Raw genomic sequence first — 27,527 nt, forward strand, 5'->3', positions numbered from 1 at the left:
TTTTGTAATGTAATAGGAATATTTATATGATAAAATAATTTTTTTAAAATAAAATAATAAAATAATTACTAATTTTATTATATATGTAGTCGGATTAAGTTAAAATGATTACATTTAAAACTTATAAATATATTATCCGAATTGATTTTAATTAAGTGAAAAAAAAATATAACTCAACTCACTTTATTCTTTGTGTATTTGAGAATAGATTTAATTTCATATTAGATAAGGTTCAGTCTCATTAAAATAAGACAATCTCTTATCTGGAATCCATAATAATGACAATATATTATATATTTTAAATGATTCAAAATTTATAATAAATTTTAAAATAATAACCATACATATATTCAATAAATGAACTAACCTAATCTGTATTTATTTCTCTGTACGAAAAGAAAATATCCCATTTATTTCCTACTCATAGTTCTGATTTTCTTAGCAATGAATTGATACAAAAGGAAAAGGTTTGGTGAAGTTATAATCCTAAAAATCATGAAGCAATTAAAAGAGCAGTTTTTAACATGAATCTTTCTTTCGTGTTTTACACATTTTCGCATTCTTTAAGATTTGGTGTAAAACTCTATTTTTTGGTTACTGCCAAAAGAGCCTTTATTTCACTTTCTTCTGTTCTTGCTCAAATGAAGGTAAATATTCTGTTTCTAGAGACTCCTCAGAACTATGAACACTGAACATGCATTTCAACTTCATATGGGTTGTGAAGCAATTTCTCATTCCACATCAATTTTCAGATATACCTTTCACGAAACTATGAATTAATTAGATGGTTAAATAGTATAATGTTACAAATATAAATTATAAATATAAAATTGTAGAAAAGGATGTGTTATATATATTTATGGAAAAGTATTTTGTTAGATAATTGTGATTTTCTATTTTTAATACATTTTAAAAGAACTTTTAGAAAAGTTTATTAAAGTAATAAGACATGATAGCATGCAAGTGATTAAAGAAGGTGAAAGAAAAGAAACATCTTAAAATAGAAATGATGATAAAAGGTATGAAAAGATGTAAGTTATAAGTTAATTCTTTTTACCAAATAAGTTTTAAGTTAAGAGTGTTCATTGATAAACACGTGAAGGTGAAGAGATAGAACAAATTATAGATATAAACTGGTTGTAATTGTTAAAATAATATTTTCCTTAACTTAATTAAATAATTTATAACTAGGATATTATAATGAGTTAGGATTTTGTTTTGCTATCATGGTATAAAAAAATGTTGATTCTCTATAATTGAAGTCTAACCTTCATCGTATGATTCATCATGTGTCGATTAACATTTCAATACTTAAAAAAAACTTTTAAGTATTCCAAACTTTATAGTTTTTTTACTGATATTTTAGGGTTTAGGGTTTGATATTTTCTTAGAAAAAGTCAATTTTGTCTCTAAGTTGGGTTAAAAAGATGGATAAGGAGAAATCAATAAGGGAAACTGATGAACTACCTCTTGTTTTTAAAGTTGAAGTGAAAGTTAATAAGATGACCTTCAAAATAGGTTAACTCAAAAAAAAGTAATGGTAATGACGTGCATCAATATCATAAGATTTCATTATTATTGCCGAATGAAAACGAAGATTAATTTAATTGAATTTTTTAGATTCAATCGCTCATTTTTATTAACTTTATGGGAACTACGGATTAGAGAAGGACTTTTTTGTTTGCCTTGTTGTCTTTATTTAATTTATTTCAATTTATTTAAATTCTCAATGTAATTGCTTAGGTTTTATTTATAGTTTTTTTTTTCATGAGTTTGGTTTAGTCCCATATTTTTGTTTTTTTATTTTATTTTATGTTATTTTTCATGTAATGACACGTTTTCTTACCATGTGTTTTGTGTTTTATTAATGAAAAATTAAAGATTACGTGAAATTATATTTAATAGTTAGATTAATAAAATATAATTATATTAAACTATTAACCATATAATATTACGTAATTTGAATCACATTAGACTCTATGATGTGACTGAAATCTAGTGTGTGCTTCCTCAATTAAGACATATGAAAAAATTACTAGGTTTGTCAAAAATTGTGATAAGTTAGTTCATAAACTTATTACATAGATATTTTCGAGAATTCGAAATGAGATAATAAATTTAAAAGTTAATAATAAGGTTGAGCCAAACAGCAGTGAAGAAACGCCTTGAGGAAGATGATGGTGCACGTGATTGCTTTGCCCAATCGTGGTGAAGAAGCACTACGAAGAACGTGTCTTCAGCAGCGAATGAATCCTAAACGAAAAAGAAGAACATAATGGTAATGAACTGAGAAAGAAAAGAAAATCTATAATTCAGTGTATTTACTAATTACAAGGGTACATTATATAAAAGGACCAAACAGAGGGATAAAGAAAATACAAACTGAAAAAAACACAAAAACAAACTAAAAAACTTTATTAGTTAACTTTCTTAACTTAATGTGTAACTTGTAGAAACACATGGTCTTCAACTACAAACTCTAAAGGTTGTTTTCTTTGATCAACACTAGACTTCTACTTGCTCATGAAAGCTCTCATCTTATTTTGTATCAATTTGACTTTATTTATGATATTCTAAAATAATTTTGATCCTACTATCAAAATTTTCCTATTACGGTACCAACATAAGGATTCTTGCACCATATAGTGTCATATAGTTAGTATGATTATTTTTGTTAGGAGAAATTCACCAAATACAACATTTCATCTCAACCTCCCAATTATTCAAAGGAGAGATTCTTAACCTAAAATCATGGTCCATGGACCAATATAAAAGGTAATTAGCTTTAAAGAGAATTAATGTAGTATATGTTTTCTTATCTATCAATATAAAAAGTCCTCTTTTCTTATATGAATTAAAATTTAAATTGATATAAAACGTATTATAAAGTGGACTTTAAGTCTAACTCAACCCCATAAAACCGGCTTAATGAGGTGAGGTTTGCACCCACTTATATACTATGAAAGGCGACTCTAATCTCTAGTCGATGTGGGATCTCCAACACACTCCCCTCACGTCGAAACTGTCAACTCGTACGTGAGACTATATATTATGGGTGGTCCGATAGCGGGTGACATGATAGACCCAACACAAACATTTGCTAGGATAGGCTCGAACTAACTCAATCCCATAAAACAGACTCAATGAGATGAGGTTTGCACCCACTTATATAATATGAAAGGCGGCTTTAATCTCTAGTCGATGTGAGATCTCCAACAAAACGTTATTTGATTCATATTAATTTTTACGTAATTACCTTGAGTGATATTATTACACCCATATTTGCACGAAAAGTTAATTAATATAGTATAGTAATTTTATAGATGAAGGGATTCTAGAAATAAGCAAAATGAACAAGATTTGTTTTTCTTTGTCACTCTAATGATGATTTGGTGCAAAGTTACGTTGAAGAGTGAGTGACGAAGTGATGATTTGTTGGGCACTCATGCATGCAATGGTGGAATGCCTACACTAATTAATTATAGTGCCAAAGGACGTGTTATGCAAGTCCATTATAATTCCATTATTGTTCCATCTTTTCAATTTATTAAGCTAAAAAACTCAGAGTTGGTATATGAGTAAGATAACAATCCTAAAGTGTTTCATTTGTTTATTCCTAGGCAATGTTCATACATTCAAATAAGGTGGTCTTAATGGAGATTATACCTCTTAATCATAACACTAGTGACCACAACAGAAAAATGTGCTTCTTGTCTTAATCACGGTGAAACTCATACTTAATTACGTAACTATATCTAGAACCACTTATAAATTCTAATAGGAACCATAATTTATTGTAACTTCACAACTATCCTTTTTTTTTTATCACACATTAAAGTTCATTTAAACAAAGTTATAGGTTTACATCTTAAATCAATATGCATTAGTTAGTCCTTTTAAGTAAATAGCCTTTTTAACTCAACTATAAAACGATTTATAAAATGAATGTAACTATATTTTATGGATAGTCCGATAGTAACCTAATAACGGGTGATCTCATAAGGCCAACAAACTCTCATTAGGATAAATTTTAAATGACTATGATATCATATTCAGAAGTGAATTAAATCAGACTCAACTTTATAAAATTAACTTATGAGATTTGCACTCACCTATATATTATGAAATGTCTTTATCATGTTGGATCTCCGATACTTTCATTAATTAATTGGAGTTTTAGAGATTTGTGTCATATTACACTATTTAATAATTTAATTAAATCATGTTTTCATAAAATTTATTGTTTGATTGAATTTTTTCACACACATATATAAATATATATATGCATATACTTTTTTATACTAGTAAATAATTATTTCATATTCTATTTGTATATATTAATACTTTTTAATTTTTTTATAAAATTATTAATAATGTAATAATATAGATAGAGTAAATGGTTACTCCTAAGAGACATTTAGTAGAAAGAAATTTAGTTTTGTGAGATTTAACACAATTTTTTATGTTTGATTTACTTTTGAAAAAATATCATTATAAAAGAAAAAATTTCAATGTTTCTTGAAAAAATATTTTAATAGTCAAGTTTGATAAAAAGAATTATTGTGGAGATATAGATGTAACTTATCTTAGTTGATATAAAATTTTAATGAAAAAATATCACTTTTTCTCATTAAAATATGGTAATAAATTAACTACTTTAATAAAAATAACATGTTGTTATATGATTTATGAAAACTTTTTATAAGTATTTTCAACAAATTCCTAATTATTCAAATAGAATTCTTTGACTACTAAAAATCATAATTGTTAGAATTTATAATTCCTAATGATATGATTTTTGAATATGAAAAAAAAAATCTAGTACCAAACATATAGAGTTATTTCATTCTATCCTTTAACTGCTCATTATAGTTATTTATATAAAAAAAGAAATGATTAAAATAAGAGTAAGTATAAGTTACATGTAAGTAACTTCTTCCTTATATTTATATATGAAAGAAGATTTTTATTATGATGAAAATTTACATATAAAGTATTATTTAAAGAATATCCGAAACACATGTTATAACAAGAAAGAAATAGTATTCGAAAATTTAAAGTTCATTAATTGTAGGAATGATGAATACAACTTCAGTAATATTTAAAGTGAAATATCATTATCAAAGAATGTTATAAAATTGAGAAGGCACTAGTTGGTTCATGGTTATCCCTTGGATGAGTCACGTTTGATAGTTTTTTCTTTCTTTTTGGGGTATGTTTGTTTGGTGATGATTCAAACATAAGCAGTTCAAGGTGGCTGCTTCAGTATCTTTGATTCTTTATGATGTCAACGTTTTTATTTGTTTTTGTAAACATCCTTTTATTCTTCTTAAGAGACCACTAGTATATATACTTTATGTTTTATGATAGTTGGATACGATTATTAAATGTGATACAATTTTTTAATATTTAAATAATTATATATTAAAGTTTGAAAGTTAATATGATTAATTAAATGAAATAATTTTGTTTATTGATACTTTATAAAAATGAACATTATTTAAAAGAGTTATTATTGACAAAATGTTCGTTCTGCTTAGAAATTACTTTATAATTTTTTTTTATTAATAATAGAAATTATTGATGTAGTCCTACGTTGATTCCATGTAATTCTTTGTAATGTTTGATATCTTATGGTTTAATGTATGTTTTTTGTGGATTAAATGGATGAAGAAACTGAATGTGAAAAGATAAATTTGGTTAGTGAATATAAATGCTTAGAAGAGGTTAGGCCAACTCTCAAGAGATTCTAAGCTAGACATAAAAACTAGTAAGTGAGCAAAGAAGACAAAATGTGCATAACTTTGGACAACATTTTTTAATCAATTATAAACTCATTTACAAGAGGGCTAACACTTGTATTCACAGTGCTAAGGGTAGAGTCAAGGTGCAAGTTTTAACCTTGAGAGAATTCTCCACTCCCATGGTGATAATTGACTTCCTCTCATTAGAGTAAATCTTATCAAATGTTGACAAGTGTCCTCCTCTACTTGTAGATAATCCTCTCCATCGAGGGAATTACATATGAACCTTCATGTTTTCCTTGCCACTCTATGCTTTCTATTTGCACTTTAGTAATTTATTTTTGCATCCTAGATGGTACAAAGTTGCATTAGGTCTAGGAGGCCCAATTGCAACTCGTTAGACTTTTTTCTCCTATTTACACCATACTCTAATTGGCTCAATACATGACCCATGAAAATAAGCTCAATACATGGTCCAGGTACAATCCCAAATAAGATCCAAATAAAGCCTATACTCCTTTATACAATTTTTACAAAACCATAGAAAACGTAGTGACTAGATGATCCTCCATCAATTACTTTCGATACTAAATATTTTTTACTCCGTAAAATAACATCTAACTTAATCAATATAATGACTAATTATTATTTTTTATCTAAATTAGTTATTATTTAATAATTTTCTTGTAGTATATGATACTTTCAAGTGAGTCATATTGAAATGATATTTAAATACATGGGTATGTGGATCTTTACACAATTCATTATTTTACATCTTAGTCTTTTTGGTGCATTTAAAATATTTTCAAACAATCATTTTTATATATCCAAAGTTCTCATCACTCTTTCTCTATCCCCTCCTTTGGGATTGTGTAATTTGAAAACATGAAAAAAAAATACTAAAAAGAATGAAAGTTTTTTATTTTTTCATAACATGGAAGGAAAATTGTGGAAAAATGATGTAATTTGAAGATATTAGGTTGTGGGTATGGTGTGGTGGTGAGTGATAATGGTGGAGATTTGAGGGCTAGGTTTCAATTCATTTTGATTTTTTATTGGTAGTGGTGATTAATGAAGAATGGCGAGAGTAGTTAAATGATGGTACGTATTAGGAGAGGTTTTATTGTATGAGAAAATTATTTAGGGACTCATAAGTCAAAACCAATTGAAATTTTTGAAATTTTAACAGTTTTTTTAAAGTATACCATACAAAACGAATTGAATTTTTGAAACTTCTAGAGTATACATTTTAAAATCTGTTCAAAATTTAATATTTCTAAAAATTAATATTTTACGAAAAAATATTAACATTTGAAGATTTAAATGACAATTGCATGTTATTTAAATTACTATTTTGGGCTCATTTATTTATAAGGCAAATGGTCCTGCACCCAACACTTTTGAACCTCCACCCAACATAATTTTAAAAATTCCGAAAATACTCTTTATTCTGGAAATAAAAATCCAGAATTGAAAATAATGCATTTTGGAAAAAAAAATCCAAAAGAGGTTTTTGTGTTTTGGATATAAAAATTCGAAAAAAAAAATCAAAATTCCATTTCGGATAAAAAAATCTGGAACTGTAAATAATACATTCTGGAAAAAATTATCTGAAAGAGATTATTGTGTTCTGGAAAAGGGGATCCATAATGTAATTTTATATGTACTCCATTTTCTTAAGGGTATTTTCGATATTTTCCCTGTGATTGAGTGCAGTCATATGGTGCAGGAAGCAATTCCCTATTTATAAAAGCAACTGAGGCCCAACATGAAATGTCTGAAAAATAAGTAAGACTGAAATTGGGCAGGGCCCGGAATAGAATTATCAGAAGATTCAAAACCCAATTATATTATTTTATTTTAAAATTTTATTTATATTTATTTTTATCAGTTAAATATAATATTTTATTATTAAAGGGGTTGTAAAACACAATTGAAAGAAAAAAGAGTCTCAAAACAAAATTTGTCCATTACAACAGAAAACCCAATATACATTATACATCATATACATAATCTTATTGTGCAAAAGTAGAGAAGTTTTCAAATTTTTCTAGTAATGAGGCATGAAGTTCATCTTTTTCACCTCTCTAGGGCTCTTTCATCTCTCAAATGTCAGCATATCCAAACATTAAACTCCTATTCAAATGTAACATTTATTTTTGTTCATATTCATGTAATAAAATATAACATTGTAAATAATATTTTAAAAAAACTATTTATTATTTGATGTTCTACCTATAAAATGTGAGCAACAAGTGTGATCACACAACCTTTGTTTATTGTGGTTCCTTCTGCACTGGTATGGGATCTACTGGTATGGGGTCTACTGGTATAGGAGTTGGACTGCATCATGTCAACAACAATGCACACATTATACAACACACACAAAACCATGTTCATTCATAATGTTTAATGCAGGTACTCCAAAATAACTCATGTATCATGCACAAACATAAGAATGATTAAGAAAAGTAATTGAGATTACCCGCAACGTTGTGGCACTGTCCAAGAAAAATTTAAGTGTTGTCGATCATTGTCAGATAATGCCATATACCTCTTCCAATCTTCAAGCAGAATTTTGAGATCATTGACTTTGTTTTCTATGCCAATACAGCAATTGGCATGCATTGTTGAGACCTGGTTGAGGTCCTTGCTGGGTTCACAAAACCCTCCAAAGTACTTAGTGCTAAGGAACCTGATCTTCACCTTCATGTGAGCAATCAAAGGGTGCAGTTTGACCATGTTGAACACTGCTTGCTCTCCAAATCCTGGGAAGTAAATCCTAGCGTTAATCCAGAACTTTATGAACCATATTGTTCTCTCATTCGATCTCATATACTTAAACCCTCCATTTGGAAAGTTGCTTATGTCAGAGGAGTTCCCATTGAAGAAATCACAAGCTATTTGGAAATCTGCATCTTCGTAAAATAGGCCGAAGGGATCTCTAAGCCACATTATATCAGTATCCTACAAACCAAAACAATCATCAAATCAAAAGGGTCATCAAAACATTCAACACTGAAAATTCTTAAGAAGCTTTTTCTTTCAAAAGAAATGTATGCACAATGAATGTGTGTGTATATACCGTGAACAGAAAGTTGTATCCCATCTCAAGGACAGAACCAAGGAATTTAGCTCTACCCCAAATCAGTTGTAGGTAGTTTGGGGACATGTAAAACATTTCACCAGTGAAATTTCCCTCTTTGGTATCAACTTGGTAACAAAAATTGTGTCTGGCAAGGCAACGAGCATGTGTCTTTGGGTCATACGTTATTACCACCAAGTGGTTTAAAAGCCTCTGTGTCTGGTTCCCTACGCGAAAACTCTCAAGAAAGAGGTCAAATATGGAACCTGGCTCTGCCCATGCATCGTTCAAAGTGGTGATTATCACTGTCTTATCCTTCATGGATGCGTTTCTGAGAATATTCTCTAATCTTCGGTTGGTTTCAGCCTGATTCATAAAGCCACATTACATCAAACACTTGGTAAGCATTTCACACAAGAAATTTATAGAACACTTCATATATAGTCCAATCCCTTCATAGACTGCAAGAGAATCAACCGTGCAGGAAATCAAATTATGTGACATTAATAATGCACAATGGTTAGAAGAAATCCAAAAAACTGTGCCATTCTCTTTAATGTGTGATTTCAAATTTAGAAAATTAGTAGTATGGTATGGGATGAATTTCTTTCTGAAGTATCCTATAATCATATAACAAAACTTCATTATTTCTTTCTTGAATATTAGATGAATCAAACATAAAATAACAGGTGTTCTTAACTATATGGTGTTAGTGTGAATTGTTTATTACTGGAAATAAAGTTTAATATGTCAAGGTGCTAATATTTCACATCTAAATTCACATTACAACTCAGTTTTTTAATTGATTAAAAACAATTGTTATACTCACTTTATTCACAATTCTCATATATTTTTTTATATTAAAGAATTATCTCTCACTAATTGTGAATGATGTACATTTATCAACTTTTTTCTTTTATTATAAATTTTAATATTTTCTTCCAGCAAATTTTTCTTTAAGCTGTGTCCCGCAATTTTTTTCTCTCAAATATATATATATATATATATATATATATATATATATATATATATATATATGCTTCGTATTGATTGTCATCATTTCCTGTTTATCATCCAAAATCTGAAATTTACTATTAGCACTTAATTTCTCTTTTGTCTACTTGTTACTAAATTTTGAAAAAACAGCACATTTGAATATTTATTTCCCTCATTAATATATATTGTACTAAATATTTAACTCCCAAAAACAATATTGTGTCAATTAAATAATTATTCAAACAGTACAAGTTTATCCAAACAGTTCACATTTTAGTAGTTTATTTTTTTTTATTTTTAAATAAAAAATATAAAAAATCAAGTTTAGAATTAAAGTGAATTTTGAACTGTTTTAGAAAACGGTTCTATTTGAACAATTATTCAGTATAATATACTGTTTAGATAAATATTTGACACAAAATACTATTTGAGCAAGTGTTTTAATTTGGCTAAAATTTCTCTTATTATAAAGTTTTGAGTTTTATCCTCTCCTAGTTTCACAACATCTGAAACCATTTCCTTAATTAGTGCTAACAATAAATGGATTAGGGTTTTAGGTTTTGTGAGATGGTTCTGGCACCACTAGTTGTTGTTTTCCAGCATGTTCATTTTTGAATAACTTACCATATATACCAAACACATAAATATCAGTTTTTATTGTCTGTAAAACTATAAAAATAGCATAACAACGTAAAAAGAAATAGAGAAAGAGAGAGAAAGTGACCTCCTTGGAGTCAACGGTGAGGTAACGTGAGAAGGTAGGAGTCTGAATGGGAGTTGAAGAGATGAAGAAAAACATGCACACGACAGCGAAGACAGCAAGGAACATGGTGAACTGCATGACCCATCTGACTGAGAGGTGATTACCAGGATTCCATGGATTGTTGTCTCCGGCAGCATTATTCCTCCCGGTGGAGGTAGGAGAGTAGTCCTTCATTGTTTCAAGAGCTGAATTCGGATGAGAAACATGACTTCCTTCATTCCTTGAAGAGGAACCACCTTCCTGAACTTACCATCCATTTTTAATCACAATCAAATACTTCATATACTCTTTTTAATACAATTCTTTAATTCTTTAATGTTATTATTTTTATTTTATTATTATAAATTTAGGGATTTTTTTAGTGTCATTATTCTTATTTTGAGATTGTACACTAATCTATTGGTTATTATGTATTTATATTGCCTATTTTTGTGGGTGTATATAAAAGCTTAGTTGTATATAAAAGAAATCAAAAGTTCTAAAAGTGTAAGCAAAAAAAGTAGAAATTAGCTATCAATTATAATTTAACCAAACTATGATCTCACAATAAAAAAATTAAAATATTTTCACCTACATGAAGTTAAGTGAAGGCAACAAAGGGCAGGTGAAGGAGTTTTCTACATCTTTATAGGTTGCATGCTTTTTGTTTGCATTCTTATCATCATTACGTATTTTTTTAAATATTTATTTTGACAATGTCTATTGTTCTAATTACAGATATTAAAAGGGTAAATTTAAAATTTAAAATATAATTAAAAGAGTAAAAATATGGTTAAACTTATAATAAAATAATGTAATGATGGATTACCTTGTCACGATCATGTCTAGGGATGAGAAACTGGCGATTAGAGTTGGATTCTGATCTACAATCGTCGAACCATTCAAAATCGACGATGGTGTATTCTGAACCACACTTTACCATTTAGAACTTTGATTATTTAGGATTTCCGATGATGCAAGAGATGAATTTCACACGTTGGTTGCTTTTGTTTTGATCCTTAATCTTTCACTGTGGCCAATGCTTCCTTCAGGGTGGTGGTTGACGATAACTTGAACCTTCAGAATGCCCTAAATTTGATGGTACTCCTTCATTGTTAGAAAACCAACATGCTCCTTCAAAGTTAGACTCCAATTCCATGCATGGCTTGGCCATATTTGAAAGATCGAAGATGAAACATTCTTACGCAGTGAAATTTTGTGAAGAAAAAAATGATCTCTGGAGGGTTATTGCAAGAAAAGAAAGAGAGAACACTAAGAAAGTGAGGCTAGACGCAATGTTCTCACAGCAAAACAAATTGTTACGAATAACTTGAACAAGATTTCTATATTTAGCAAATAATTATAATCCGTTACTTTTATGTAATTAGTTTTGAGTAATACTAATTTGGATTATTATGACTCACATCTGGTCTGGAGTGTGAATAAAATATCTAGAGAAGATTAATTTTTGGATAGCATAATCATATAAAGAAATCACAGTATTATCTATTTGAAAGAAAATTATAAAATAACTTTGTTGAAAGATGGTAATGATATTAAAACAAGAAATACTAATAAGACACTTTAATATTTAATTATATATTGAGCATGTAAATAAACTAATTCAATTTTTTATTGACTTTTTCCTTTCATCCGTAGCTTTATATTAAATATTAAGAAAACTATAATACAGTTTACTTGTAAATTCGTTTATTAGGTAAAAAAACATTGAAATTCAGAAAGTCGGACTAAAAACAAAATATATTTAACGGTTTATAAAATTTCATGCTTCTTTTATTTCTTCCAAAAGATTTTTACAAGCAGTTTATAACATTTTCTACACTAAACTTTATAAAAAAAAATAAAGTGATAACTTTAATAAGTACTAGTAAAATTAAAAAAACCACACACAACATTTTCTAATAATAAAAAAACTTGTGTTCAAACTGAACGTAGTTTTCATATAAATTCTTCGGCATGATGGATTAATAAAAAATTACATAAAAAAAATTGAATTTTAAGATAATTTATAAAAGTCAATAAACTTATTTTAGTAACAATTCCATGAACCATTTTCCAAAAGTATATGCATAAACAACTCACCTAATTACATTTTTTATGAGAATTACTACTAATAGAGTAGTAGTAGGTCAAATTCATGATATTTTGCACATAGTATGTTTTATAATATTAACTTTTTTACTCTATATATTGTATTTATTGAGTAACTGAAACAATGATTAACAAAACTAATTTACTTTACTTGCAACTTTGTGGTACACTCCAAGAAGGATGTGACTCTGTTTTATCATATTCAGACAATCCAATATACCTTTTCCAATCCTCTAGCAAGATCTTAAGATCATGGACTTTGTTGTCTAAGCCAACACAACAATTGGCATGCATTGTTGTGACCTCGTTGAAGTCCTTGCTAACCTCACAAAACCCTCCAAAATAACTGGTGCTAAGGAACCTAATCTTCACATTCATTGCAGAAATTGAGGGGTGAATTTTGATCATGTTGAGCACATCTTGCTCATTCAACTCGGGGTATGAACTCCTGGAGTTTATCCAGAACTTGTAGAACCAAGTAGTTCGATTATTGGATTTCACATATTTAAACCCTGCATTTGGAGAGTTATTTATGTCAGAGGAATTGCCGTTGAAAGAATCACAAGCTATTTGGAAATCTGCATCTTTGTAAAAATGTTTGAAGGGATCTCTAAGCCACATTATATCACAATCCTGCAAACCAAAACAAGAAACAAATAATAAACAAATAATTTACTTTATAAGTAGAGGTTTGCACCCCAAACCTATCAACTTGTACGTGAGACTATATATTATGTGTGGTTCGATAGCAGGTGACTTGTAAACTCAATAAACTCTCGCTAAGTAAACTCTAAATGACTATGATACCATATTGAAAAGTAGACTTTAAGTCAACTCAACCATATAAAACCAGTTTATAAGGTAAGATTTACATCTATTTTTATACTATGAAATGTCATAATATCTAGTTGATGTGAGATTTTCAATATTTTTTTTGTTATTTGGTTGATTGTGTGATAAGATGTTAAGTTTTTTTTTTGCTGAAAAACAAATGTATATGTACATACCGTGAACACAAAGTTATATCCCATATCAAGGATAGAACCAAGGAATTCAAGCCTTTTCCACATCATGTGTAGGTAGTTTGGGGTCATGTAGAATACTTCACCAGTAAAATTGTCCCCAGACTTGAGTTTGTGACAGTGCTTGTGCATAGCAAGGCAACGAGCTTGTGTCTTTTGGTCGTAAGTTATTACCACCAGGTGGTTTAAAAGCCTTTGTGTCTGATTCCCTACACGAAAACTCTCAAGAAAGAGTTCAAATACCGAACCTGGTTGTGCCCATGCATCATTCAAAGTGGTGAGTATCACTGTCTTATCCTTCATACATGCGCTTCTAAGAACACTCTCTAGCTCTGGATCATAATTACCCTGATGCATAAAACCAACACAACATCAAACACTTGGTAATCCAAGTTCAAAATTCAGTGAACAAATTTATCAAACACACGAGAGGCAAAGGATAAACACAATGCAATATCCTCATACAATGCGGAACCATCAAGAGTGCGAGAAGTGTGACAATCTGAGATTTGTGTGACAAATAATAATGCACAGTTATCAGAAATTAAATCAAGATAATTTAAAAATTCTGCAGTGCCTATATTGCATGCAACAATGTCAATTGTCTTCTTTATAGTTTTAGTTTATTATATCACTATAGATGAGAATGAAAAGATTATTTGGTGAAGATTTGTAATTAAAGATTAGTGAATGTTTTTAATTCAAGATTGGTGAATGAAATTTGAGGAAGAAAAAACTTCTTCCTTTCTTTCGCTGTGCATGAGTGTGTGATTTCTATTCTTCATTGTTGTCAACCATGGTTAGGATCTTAGTTTAAGGGGCAAAAGGTTCATGAAAGACATCAAATAGAAAGTGAATAAATATGTGTGCTATGAGGACATAAACAAACTTCTAAACATCAATGTAACAAAATGGTCCCATCTATATACATAAATAACCACAAGATTAGTGGCACCCATATAACTATTTGGGGTGAAAATTGCACATATTCTACATTTGCACAACCCTCACAAATGTGCCAAGATGCTGCAATAAATAGAATGGTAGCTTACAGTGTGAAATTATCACACTACCATTATTGATGATGGAATCCACAAAATAATATCTCAAAAATAAATTGCATCCCTTTACTCCTCTTCTGACTTATATATCAATAATCAAAAAATGGTTTATAAAACAAAATCTTTGACACGACAGTGTAAAATCATATTTTTGACACCACATTATAATAATATAATAATATTTAAAATTAAAAATAAGTTAAATATAATTAAAATATTATTCTATTGATTTGTGAAGTAAATGTATTTTATTGTTTGTAGTGTTAAGATATTACCACCCCTTATAAAAATGCAATCAAAGTTTGCCTTTCACACTCAGTTTCATATTTAGCTACAGTGAGATTCACTGTGTTTCACACACACACACACACACACATATATATATATATATATATATATATATATATATATATATAAAAGGAAATTTAGCATGATCAACACTTTCAGCTTGAACTTCTTTTTTTCCATCAAGTTATTGAAAATCTTGCATCAAATTATAATTAAAAAGAGAAATTATTATTTTTTCTTTAAATGTAAACTCACGTGAAGACGTAAAGAGATAAAACATTTTTAGAATTATATTGAGTCATATTACAGTTCTAAACTGATATGTTTATACGATCTCAAAATTATTTTAGTAGGTCAACATCTTACCAAAATTATTTTTCTTTCAAGTTGTTGTTGAAGGTTCTATCAGCACCCCTAACTACCATAATCAAGAGCATGTAATATTATGATCTTAGAAACAAATTAACATGCAGGTGATATTAATTACTTAAAAGACATCAACAATGAGGAAAAAAAAGTTTTGAAAAAGTTAAGACTTAATTCTGATTTTCTCACCATAATTTATGAAAGGAGTAATTTCATTCTAATTTCAATTGCTTAAATTACATTATCACATTTTTAACATCAGTAATTAGCCAGATACTGGGAATATGAAAAATATACTTTATATAATTTAAAGGGGTAGAGAACTAAAAACTATTTTCATTCTCTTATATTCTATTTGCACTATTATTCAGTGAACTTTAAACCTAACTCAACTCCATAAAACCGGTTTATGGGATGAGGTTTGCATCCACTTATATACTATGAAAGATTCTCATCTGGAATCTCCAACACATCCCCTCACACCGAGAGTGGCAACTCGTGTGTGGGATAACATATTATGGGTGGTCCGATAACGACCCGATAGCGGGTGGTCTGATAAGCCCAACAAACACTCGCTAGGATAAGATCAAAATGGCTTTGATACCATATTACTTAGTAGACTTTAAGCCTAACTCAATCCCATAAAATTGACTCATGGGATGAGATTTGCACCCACTTATATACTACGAAAAGTCCTCATCTGGGATCTCCAACATGCACCACCAATAATTCCAATTGAAAACACAAGTTGAGTAAAACATGGAGAGAAAGAGATATTGACCTTTGATGATTCATCAATGAAGTAGGGTGAGATGGGGAATTGAAAGGGAGAGACAAAGAGATAAACACACATCCACAACACTCCAAATCCACCTAGGAACATGGTGACTTGCATCACCCTTCTCACCAAAATATTGCTACCACCAGAATTCCACGCCTTGGTGCCGTCGCCGGCAGCATTTTCCATGGCGGCGCCGACGGTTGTGTCCATTGTTGTTTCTTTGGGGTGGCAAAGATGGTATTTATATCTTTAAGCTTCTTTGTTCTTCCCTCAACAAAACACCAACATGCACGTACCTATGTGTGTACAAAATTTAAAGATTTTTCCAAAGTTGTTTTGCGACTCTATTTTGAAGCTAACGTGATTTTATGAGAGAAAAGTGACGTGTGTGAAGTGAAAATAAATAACGTTTGGAAAGAAACTAGAGTTTCAAATGCATTACCATAGAGGAACTATGCCATGTGCCATGAATTATGTATTTTTTCTTTCTATTTATTAGCATTAAATTAGAAGGTACTTTTTTTTTTATAAGTCTCATTTCATGATATCACTTTCATTAATTATTTTTAAACTGAAAATCTTCTAATTGTTAGAAGTGAGAGTGTACTGAAATACTTTCAATACACTCTCGAGAGTGTATAGAAAAATATTTTTAGAAAAAGGAAAAAAAAAAAGTATCAGGGTAGTGTTGAGAAAAATATATAAAGATGGGACAATATTATTGTTATCAATTAAATTAGCTATTTCTAAATATTATTGATGAATTAGGAAATTGATACTTATAAATAGAAATGGAGAAAATGTATTTTTATTATCTTGGGTTACAGATATTCAGTTTGTTTGCGTACACAGTTGGAGAGATTTGAAACAATTCACGGGAGAACTTTTTTATTAAATAAATTCTATATTGGTATTAATTAATTAATTAATAAATTTCAATTATTAATTATTTTCTATTTTAAAGTTGATAGGTAAATTTTTTTTATAATTAATTAAATATTAATTTAAAAATAAATTATTTAAGAGACAATCTTTTTTTTTTCTAAAATAATATTTAATCTAATAAATATAGTAATTAATTAATTTTTGTCTATAAAATTAATTTTTATTTAATGTATTTTTTAATAAGAAAAAGTGTCCGAAAATAATAAGATTTAACTATTAATCTTAGTTATTTATTACTTATATATGGTTGTAGAACAAAGATTTATGTTTCTCATTCATCAAAAAATAAATACTATTTCCATTAAACACCCTTGTTATTAATTTTCATATAATAAACTCAAGTAAGAGCAGGGTGTATTAGAGTAAAAGGGACAAAACTAAGATTCATATTCTAGTACACATGTTTGTATTTAGTGTGCAAAACATGTTTATGAAAATTAATTAAAAGAAAAAGTGAAGTGTAGTTAGTTTAAATGTAAGGAGATGGGAATTTGGAAGTTCTTGAGAAAGTGAAAATTGATGTGATGAGAAAATAGCATTGGGATGAGTCTAGTGAAGAAGGGTTGGCAGGCTAAATAATTTATCTTAATTAAATGCTTTGTGATGAACATGATATCATCCTTTGGAAACTTTTGGTTGAATCAAACTTAAATATATGAATGCACCAAAGTTAATCTTTTTTAGTTTGTCAAACCAAATCTTTATACATATAATTTTGGTAATATTTATAAAAACATTAACTTTTTGCAACTATAGTATTGGTACAATTTTTTTAATTTATTTATAAAACTTAAATTCACAATATTAATTCAGATTTTATTTTCAGTCACTAAATTTTTTATTAAATATAAACTAATTGATAATTAAAATTTTGATAGCTAATTAAATACTAATTTAATAATTATTTATTAATAATAAAAATTATTTTAAATATCAGTAATTTTTTTAATCTCTAAATTAATATAAATATAATAATTAATTATTTTTTAGTTTTAAAATTATTTTTTTAGTGCAAATCAAGATTGCATATATTATTTAATTAATATATTACTAAATATTGATATTGGTACTTATTACATAATTCTTTACATTTGTATCCATGATAATTTTCTTTTCATTTTTGATTACATAAATGCTATCTAAATTATTTTATTTAATTGTTCAAAATACCATATAAATTAATTTCATAACTAAAAACATAATAAAAAAATTCTAAGTTTTTGTATTAAGGATAAAAACGATAATTTATAAAAAATAAAAATATATTTAAGTCAACCTTTTATTTATGAGAAAAATTAGTTAACAAATTGTTAAACTAGTTTATTAAATTAAACGTATAAACCCAACTTAAATTTAAATTGACACAAGTAACGATGATATGGGTTCTCTTTAATACACCTCCCATATTCATTTATTCTCTTTTTCTTTTTTTCTCCCCTCCTAAGTAAATACTTTTATTTTATGAAGCCTCTTTTAACACAAGCTATAGGGAGTTGAAAATGCTTCATTTGACTTTTCAAGTAATAACAAATGTAAAAGGTTAGGCAAAAAAGTAAATTTACTATTTAATATCCCATTTATTGTAATTAATGACTTAAATTTTGAAGATAAGTTTTTTCATAAGATTTTTAGAAAAAAATATAATTCTTTTCAAGTTAGAACTAGATTATTTATAAATAATTATACAATAATTCTCTCGTATAATTTTTTTTCATTTTCTTTATATTTTTTAAAAGTAGTGTGAAATTCCTAACATTTTCTTTTTTACCCGTCCGTCATTTTATAATAATAAATTATTTAAATGTAGAACACACTGTATATCAATTTTTTTTTACTATGCAACTATTCATAATTTTTTAATAATAACTTTATTTTAACTACTTAATTTAAAAATTATTTAAATAAAAATTAATCAATGAATATTGAATATTATACCTACATCATTTACAAAAGTAGAATACTTGTACATACCTAGGATATGAGTTTTCAACCTTAACCATAACTAAGTATTATACAGACAAATTTTAAATAGCATTGTACAAAGATTGAAATAATGTTAACTCCTCTTCTCTAGTTTATTGGGACACAAGAGGAAGAGAATAGATTGGTCTGTGATTTTTTAAATTTTTATATTATAAGTAAAATATTGAAATTGATTTATTAAATTAAAAAAAAATAAATTATAAGTTAAAATATTACAATTTTAAAATTATTTTATTTAAAAATATGGAAGATAGTGGTATATAAATTATAAAAATCTATAAATGAAATTATTGTAATTAAATAACTTACATATAAAAATAAAAGTAACATAACTCTCATTTTGTGAGAATTAACTTTATCCGCAAATATAATTTAAAAATATATAAAGTCAAAAATTTATTTATAAACAAATGATAAGGCGTCTGTATGACTGCGTCTTTTAATTTTATCATAAATATATAAATTCGTATTTTTTAAATATTATTATAAATTTATAATGTAATATTATAATATAGATAAAAAAAATATAATACATGTAAAGAAGATAGAAATATTAAAAAAAAAATTGAATTTAAATTAAATAAAGAAATAGTTTTTGCAGATGTAAAAAAAGTAAAGAAAAAAAAATGAGAATATAAGTGTGTATCTATGAAGCTCAGACACTTTTATTAAATGATGTGTCGGTGTCGGATACTCATATCGGACACCGACACTCGTATGACACTTGTAGGACACGTAGTTGGATTTCTAACAATTCTAGTACAGTTCTAACACAATTTTAAAAAGGAAAAATACATTAATTTTTTAAAGACTCAAACTTATTGTATAAATTTTTATTATGATTATAAAAATAAGAAATAAATAATTTTAAACTAGTCATGAAAAATATTTTTTTCTCCAAAAAATAATTTGGAACATACTTGTGCAAATAAATTTTTATTGTCAATTTATATAATTCATAATTATATAATATATAGATTTGTGTTCCTGTGTCTTACATTTTAGATATTATACGTATTTTTGTGTTCGTGTCTGTACTATAGGTGTGTATACACAAAAGATCAAAAGAAAAAAAAAAGTAGTACTTAAAATACCTTATTTAACAAATACTATAACTGATTATTTTAATTTTAAAGGGGAGGAGAAGTTATTAAATTGATAATTATTAATTTTTTAAGGACAAAATTAAAAAAATTTATTAAACTGATATATTAAATTAAGTTATTTTTATGTAGATATAATTGTATACTAGAAAACGGTTATGAGAGAATTTCGTTTTATATTTTTATAAATTAAGTATGCATAGATACTAATTATTTAATTTATTTATAAAACTCGTAATCTTTTTAAATTTCTCTTTTTTTTCAGGTCTTTTCTCAACTTTTATAATATCGATTCCATTGGAAACACCATTAAATAACAAAAGGGGTATTTGAGTAAGAAAAAATAAGTCTGAATAGTAGGAAAAAAGATTTTGAAAAAAGAAATTAGTTTTCTCTAGATATAATTTTACAATCAAAGGAATATTCAAGTAAACTGTAAATTTTAGAAGAAGAAAAATGAAAAAAATGTATACTAAATAAGAAATGGAAATTTGACTAAAAAAACAATTGCAAATTTTATCTCTATATTTGAGAGCTTGAACAAAACAAAAGTTTTCTATGTTCCCTGCTCTTTAATAATGTAATGTACTGCTACTTCTGTTCTACAAATTTCTTTTTTGTAGCATTTGGCAACCTTAATCTTTTGCTGTGATCCCAAATTTGACTCAATCATTCTCCAACCTTCAAAACCAATTAAAAAATGTAACCAAAACAGTACAAAAATATTCCATAAGAAAAAAAAATATAACATGCTCTTATATTACAATTAAATCTTTTAAGTAAATTTATAACTTACTCATATCTTAACTGCAACTCACTTTCATAATAATTTACTTCTATGTTCTGTTTAGAGTTCAGACGAAAATAAATTATCCAAACAAAATTAACACACATGATATTCCTATTTCTTTGTTCTGAGAAAATATAGACTTTTTTTAGCAATTTTTTTTTCAATAATTTATAAAATTGACATGTTTCCTCCTAAAAATTTCTTATTTATAAAGCAAGAAATAAAGTAAAAACAAAGTGATGATACTTTAATAATTATCAGTAAAAAATTTAAAAAACAAACACAGACAAATTTCACATACCTCTTTTTACATGCATCAAACAGTTGCAGCCAAAGTCTGTCACAACTTTCTCCCTTTATTCTTCTTCTGATTCCTTTCTTTGGAACGTTCAAAGGACGTCCTGAATGATGTTAACAATGTGAAAAATTATACAAAACAGTGGCAGAAAGTGATGTCCATTAATCAATGATAGCAACATATATTGAAGCCTCCACTACACTATTTGTGGCAGAAAAACATTATATATACACAGTTTTTTAAAAAGTTTCATCAGATAAATTGACATGTTGCTAATTTTTATTTGTACCTGTCATATATATGTAACTTCATCTTATCTAACAACTCCCAAAGTCAATTTTAGTTATGATTCTTCTCACGCTTAATATGCTTTTGACTTCATCTCAGTGGAATTGCATATATCTAATTTCAACATACGTCATACAATAATTTTGTAGACTATTTTCTCTAAAAAATTTACTCTATAAAATCAATATTGAAAAAAATGAACCAAAGTTATTTCCATTACCTGCAGCTTACACTCCAAGAAGGATGAGACTGTTTTTTCTCATTTTCAGGCAATGCCAGATACTTCTTCCAATCCTCAAGCAAAATTTTGAGATCACTGACTTTGTTTTCTAAACCAATACAACAATTGACATGCATTGTTGAGACCTTGTTGAAGTCCTCTGCATGCTGACAAAAGCCGCCAAAATAATCAGGCTAAGGAACCTAATCTTCAGGTTCATGTTGGAAATGAAAGCACTCTTTTTTATCTTGTTGAGCACATCCTGGTCATGCAACTTGGGGTAGGCACTCCTAGAGTTGAACCAGAACTTGTAGAACCTAATAGTTCGGCTACTTGATTTCACATAATTAAACCCTCCATTTGGATAGTTGTCTAAGTTATAGGAATCACCATTGAAAAAATCACAAGCTATCTGGAAATCTGCATCTTTGTAAAATCTCTTGAAGGGGTCTCTAAGCCACATTATGTCAGTATCCTGCAAAGACATTAGATGAGATTAATCTCTATGCATAGACAATGTAAAGAGTTATGGTTTACACATATCAGACAATTTCTAATAGATTGACAGTGCAAAATTTCTTTACATTGCTAGTGCATGTCTTACTTTATCATACTAAATCCTCATAGATTGTAGTTGTGTGGTGTGCATTGTGAAGATTTTAACAAGCTACTTTTGCAAATAAAGATGTATATATACCGTGAACACAAAGTTGTACCCCATATCAAGAACAGAACCAAGGAATTCAATTCTTCTCCACATCATGTTTAGGTAGTCTGCGGTCATGAAAAATGCTTCACCGGTGAAATTGTCACCTTTAGTTTCAAGATGATAACAATGCTTGTGCAAAGCAAGGCAACGAGTATGTGCCTTTTGGTCCCAAGTTATTACCACCAAGTGTTTCAAAAACTTCTTTGTTTGGTTTCCTAGGCGAAAACTCTCAAGAAAGAGATCAAATATGGAACCTGGCTCTGCCCATGCATCATTTAAAGTTGTGATTATCACTGTATTATCCTTCATAGATGCGTTTCTAAGGACACTCTTTAGCTTTGGATCGTATTCCGCCTGATGCATAAAACCAAGACTTCATCAAACACTTGGTAACCAAAGTTCACATTTTCAGAAGAATTTCATCAAACACGTAATAGGGATAATAAGACAAGTGAAAGCTAAGCTAAACAACTAGTTTCGAATATGCTTGTCAAAGAGATAAAACAATCTATTCCCTTTCTAGAAAACAGAGGCATAAAAAAAATGTCCATGATGTTCAATAATCTGACATTCATTTATGAGTAAACTCAAAAAAAAGTGGACAAAATGTACAAGCAAGACAACAAATAGAAAGTGAATATACCATATACCATATGTCCAATAGGGACACAAACAAAACATCTAAACATCAAAGTAACAAAACGGTCCCCTCCTTTTGCACATATGACCACAGAAGTAGTGGCACATATGGCCAATTTTGTGAAAATTGTGGAAAAATCCCACATTTGCAGTGAACTCGAACCTCACACCAATATGCAATTATAGAAGAGTAGCTCAGTGTGTGAAATTATCACACTACCATAATAGATTTTGCCATCCACAAAGAATAATATCTGAAACAAGATCACAACCCTTTATTCCTTTCCCACTTATACATCAATAGTGAAACAATAGTTTATTGCCACCATGGTTCATGGCCTTTTTACCTAAAAATGTAATTAGGATTTTCAATGTAAGAACTTCTACACACTCTTTACGTCGATACCGGTAAATTTATACGTGAAACTATATATTATGGATGGTCTGATAACAAGTAATCAGATAACGTCAACAAACTCTCTCTGAAATCATATTGAGAAATATATTTATAAGATAAGGTTTATATCCACTTATATATTATGAAATGTCTTCATCTCTAGTTGATATGATATTTTTAACAACTGATGAAAATTTCTTAGTTATTTGAGAAAATTACATTTGCAATTTAATCTCTCTAATCTAAATCTAAACGAATGATAATATGATGAAACATGAATGTGAACAACTTAGCATAGTCAACCATAAGTCTTCATTGGGACAACCATGTGAACAGCTGGTTATGTCTGTGACACTGTGTTGCACATGCTAGACCAATGTTGAGACCATGTATATTATTGTGACCTTAGAAAATGCTAATTAACTAAAAAAATGCTAATAATTAAGAAAATTGAAGTCTGTTGTCGCTAGCTTAAATAACAAAACAAGAGGTCAATTTATATAGTTGAAGTTTGTCAATGGTTTTCCATTAATAATTTATTCTCTTCTTTGAGACTGAACAAAAAAGATATTAATGCAAGTTTGGTGATATTTTCTTTCAAAGGACATTTCTTATTATTTGCTTATAAAACTGACTTTCCATAAACTAGGTGTTTTTTTTATGATAAATCATATAAATATAGTTTCTTAGTTTAAAAATTTTAACTAAAAAATAATAAAGCTAGGATAAATTCTTCAACAGAAAATAATATTTTTATAATGGCTAAAGTGTCATTAAAAATTCCATAATCTGTTTTCAATATACAATTTCAAAATTCAAATATCTTTATGACCAAATGGAACAGGATATAAGATATATAAAATAATTTAGCTGTTAATATATTTAATCTTTATGAATGAATCAAATGAAAAAGAAAATTACTGAAATTTTAAGATTTAAATGTTAAAATCAATTATCAAGGCTGGTTTTAATAATACAAAATGTCAATTTATTTATTTTATTTTCTTTGTTTCACTTTATATTTTATCTTTTATAAATATTTTTAATAAAAATATCACTTTTAAATACTTAAAATGAGGTCTAACTAATATATATAATCTTTCCATCTCATATATGATATATCTGTTTGGGAGTTTTGTTCCGTCTCAATACTAAAATATTTTAATCTTTATGTAAGGTAAAAAGAAAAAGTTTGATTATCAATAAATTAAAAACCATAAAATTTTAAATACAATCTTTAAGGTGCTTATTATCAAAAGTAGAACACACAAATTCGTACTATTGAATTGAATACATATTAATTGTTTTTTAATCTATTAAGTATTCAAAAACCTGTCATTTAGTTTTTCTATATTAAATGACTGATACTCAATTTAAAAATACTATTTTTTCAATACTCGAGATCAGAAATTTAATAGGTACATAACTAAAAAATTTAAAATTTAATTAAACCTTAAATTTATTAAAAATTGAATTTAATTATTGTTTTTCAACAGTATCTTTTCTCAAGCAAATTACTTACACAAAACTACAAGTGTTTTTGGCTCTTTTAATAATTTTTTTTTTATCATAAAAGTTCATTTAATTAATGATTTTCTAAATGTATATTACCTTAACAAAATTAATACGACAATCACTATCTCTAGTTCTTAACAAAAAAATAGAAAATGTAGAAATGAAGTAACATAGCCAACCCAGATTGTTTATGTGCATTAGTTGGCACTATTTTATGCCCTATGAATTAGATTATAGAACCAAAATTCCCCATGAGTATATCTGTTTTTTTTTCTTCAAAAGATATCTTGTAGAGAGAGAGAAGAAACAAGTCACAAAAAATTATTAATTAATCAATTAATGTCATCAATGTTGAAGTGTGAAGTTGACTTTTGAAATTGTGCTAAAACACCATCAAACACTCAAACCAAAGGGAGAGAACTATTCCAAAACCAAAACAAGAAAAAGAAAAGTAACCAAGTTCACAATTGCAATTTGCAAGAACACCTCTTATTTCAAAAGCATAGCTGTGAAAATTAAAGGCATAGGGAGTAGGAATTTTTTACCCTATAAGCTTGCTTCAATGGCCATTAGGGTCATAAAGAAGAGAGAGAGAAAACTTATCTTCTTCTCAACTCACAAAATGAAATGGTGTCAAAAATTTACCATAAATCAAAAAAATTTATGCATTGAGTCCACTGAAAAAAATGCATGTCCAATCAGCAACGGTAATATTTTAGAAGTGGTCCCACATGCACACCACTGCCACATTTTTTTGTTGGCTCCTTTTTCCTCATCAGTTATAAATCCATGATCTTTTTCTGGTACATCTTTCTAAGAATCTCGGAATTTTCAAGTAATAATAATACATAAATGTCGTGTTCATTTTAGCTTTGGAACTTCATCAAATCCAAACTAACAAAAAGGGTTATCTTTTCACTCATCAATTACCCTTTTGGATGCCCACCCATGGCAGTTTAAGGGAAAGAAACAAAAAGAATGAAATAGTGAGTACCCCCATAACAACATAAGCACTCATAAAGCATGTTTTTTTTTTTTAAATTTTTTGTTCAACCTTGGCTTCAAGAATAAACCAAATTGACCCACAAGCAAAAAGTTTGATCAACCCTATCAAAAACCAAACTTGAACAGCATAAATTGGAAAAGCATCAAAACCCAAAATTAAAAAAATCAACTTTTTTATTGGTTGCTAGACCAACAAACATCAAAATCCAAAAAACACCCAAAATTCACTCCTTTCATTCTCCTCCCTTCACCACCACCAATAATCCCAATTGCACAACACAAGTTGGCACACAAACATAGAGAGAGAAAGGAGATAGATATATATATATATATATATATATATATATATATATATAGAGAGAGAGAGAGAAAGGAGATAGATAGATATAGAGAGAGAGAGAGAGAGAAAGAGACTAACTTTTGCTGAGTAATCCATGAAGTAATGTGAGAGGAGGGTAGGAGATCCAAAGGGAGAAGCAGAGCTATAGAGAAACATCCATAACACAGCAGACCCAACAAGCACCATGATGAGCTGCATGACCCTTCTGGCCAGAAGGTGGCTTCCACCGGAATTCCACGCCTTGATGCCATCGCCGGCGACCTTCTCCACGGCGGCGCCGGGGGAGGATACCTTCATTGCTTCAAGAGCTCAATTGGGGTGCCAGAATCAGTCTCTTTCACTTCTTATACACAACACACACTAGGTGTGTCTTTGAACAACCTTTTCTTCACCCACAAAACACCAACATGTTTGTGTCTGTGTTGGAGTATTTACAAAAGTTAAGGAATAAGGATTTTTCCTAAGATGTTTCTGAAACAGTTTAGGAAGTCACATGATCGTGAGGGGTGGAGTTGGTGGTGTGTTGGAGGAGAAGGTATTGTTATTAGCTATGATCTATGAAGGAAGGGTGCGACAGGAGAGAGACATGGAAGAGGGAGGAGTGAGACTCATCAAGTTGCATCCAATGGATACGTATTCATATTTTTGTTCTTCTTTATTTATCAATTTATAAACTAAATAATGGAAACTTGTTTAAAACTATAAAACACGTATACAATTTAATATTATTATTATTATTGTTAAAATAGGTTTAATTAATTACTCCTTTAAATCTTAACGCAAAACGCGCTAATAAAATTAAATATTAACTGCTAATATTTACTTAAAGAAACCTTGTTTTTAATATTTTAGTTTTTAGTTACAAAATAAAAGAAATTCAAATTATATATACTAACTAAACCACATACATATGTTTCCGCCTTTTTTTATTTTTTTTATATAATAATATTATTATTATTTATTATATTATATTATACATTTAGAATAATTTTTCAGTTAATATATAATAAATATGCAAATAATAAACCTAACCTAGAGAATGCGATCTATATTAATAAAAATATCATTGTCATCATATCATCATGATGTAAACCCTAA

The 27,527-nt window shown here is 28.1% G+C and overlaps 2 protein-coding genes and 1 pseudogene across 2 annotated transcripts; all 3 read right to left on the reverse strand.

Annotated features, from left to right (window-relative positions):
• Nucleotides 1-7,691: 7,691 nt before the first annotated feature.
• On the reverse strand, nucleotides 7,692-11,912 carry LOC137837860 (uncharacterized protein At4g15970-like). The gene is made up of 5 exons (XM_068647013.1): nucleotides 11,397-11,912; nucleotides 10,550-10,828; nucleotides 8,830-9,195; nucleotides 8,230-8,711; nucleotides 7,692-8,087 (listed from the first exon to the last, which is right to left on the reverse strand). The coding sequence occupies exons 1-5, from the start codon at nucleotides 11,508-11,510 to the stop codon at nucleotides 8,021-8,023; spliced, it is 1,308 nt and encodes a 435-aa protein (XP_068503114.1). The 5' UTR covers nucleotides 11,511-11,912; the 3' UTR covers nucleotides 7,692-8,020.
• An 849-nt stretch (nucleotides 11,913-12,761) lies between these two features.
• On the reverse strand, nucleotides 12,762-16,658 carry LOC137837861 (uncharacterized protein At4g15970-like). The gene is made up of 3 exons (XM_068647014.1): nucleotides 16,198-16,658; nucleotides 13,687-14,049; nucleotides 12,762-13,312 (listed from the first exon to the last, which is right to left on the reverse strand). Exons 1-3 carry the CDS (start codon nucleotides 16,405-16,407, stop codon nucleotides 12,827-12,829), a joined length of 1,059 nt encoding a protein of 352 aa, XP_068503115.1. The 5' UTR covers nucleotides 16,408-16,658; the 3' UTR covers nucleotides 12,762-12,826.
• Nucleotides 16,659-20,698: 4,040 nt separating this feature from the next.
• On the reverse strand, nucleotides 20,699-27,039 carry LOC137837862 (uncharacterized protein At4g15970-like; annotated as a pseudogene).
• Between the last annotated feature and the right edge of the window lie 488 nt (nucleotides 27,040-27,527).

The sequence above is a fragment of the Phaseolus vulgaris genome, chromosome 4, assembly GCF_000499845.2.
Source record: "Phaseolus vulgaris cultivar G19833 chromosome 4, P. vulgaris v2.0, whole genome shotgun sequence".
NCBI lineage: Eukaryota > Viridiplantae > Streptophyta > Magnoliopsida > Fabales > Fabaceae > Phaseolus > Phaseolus vulgaris.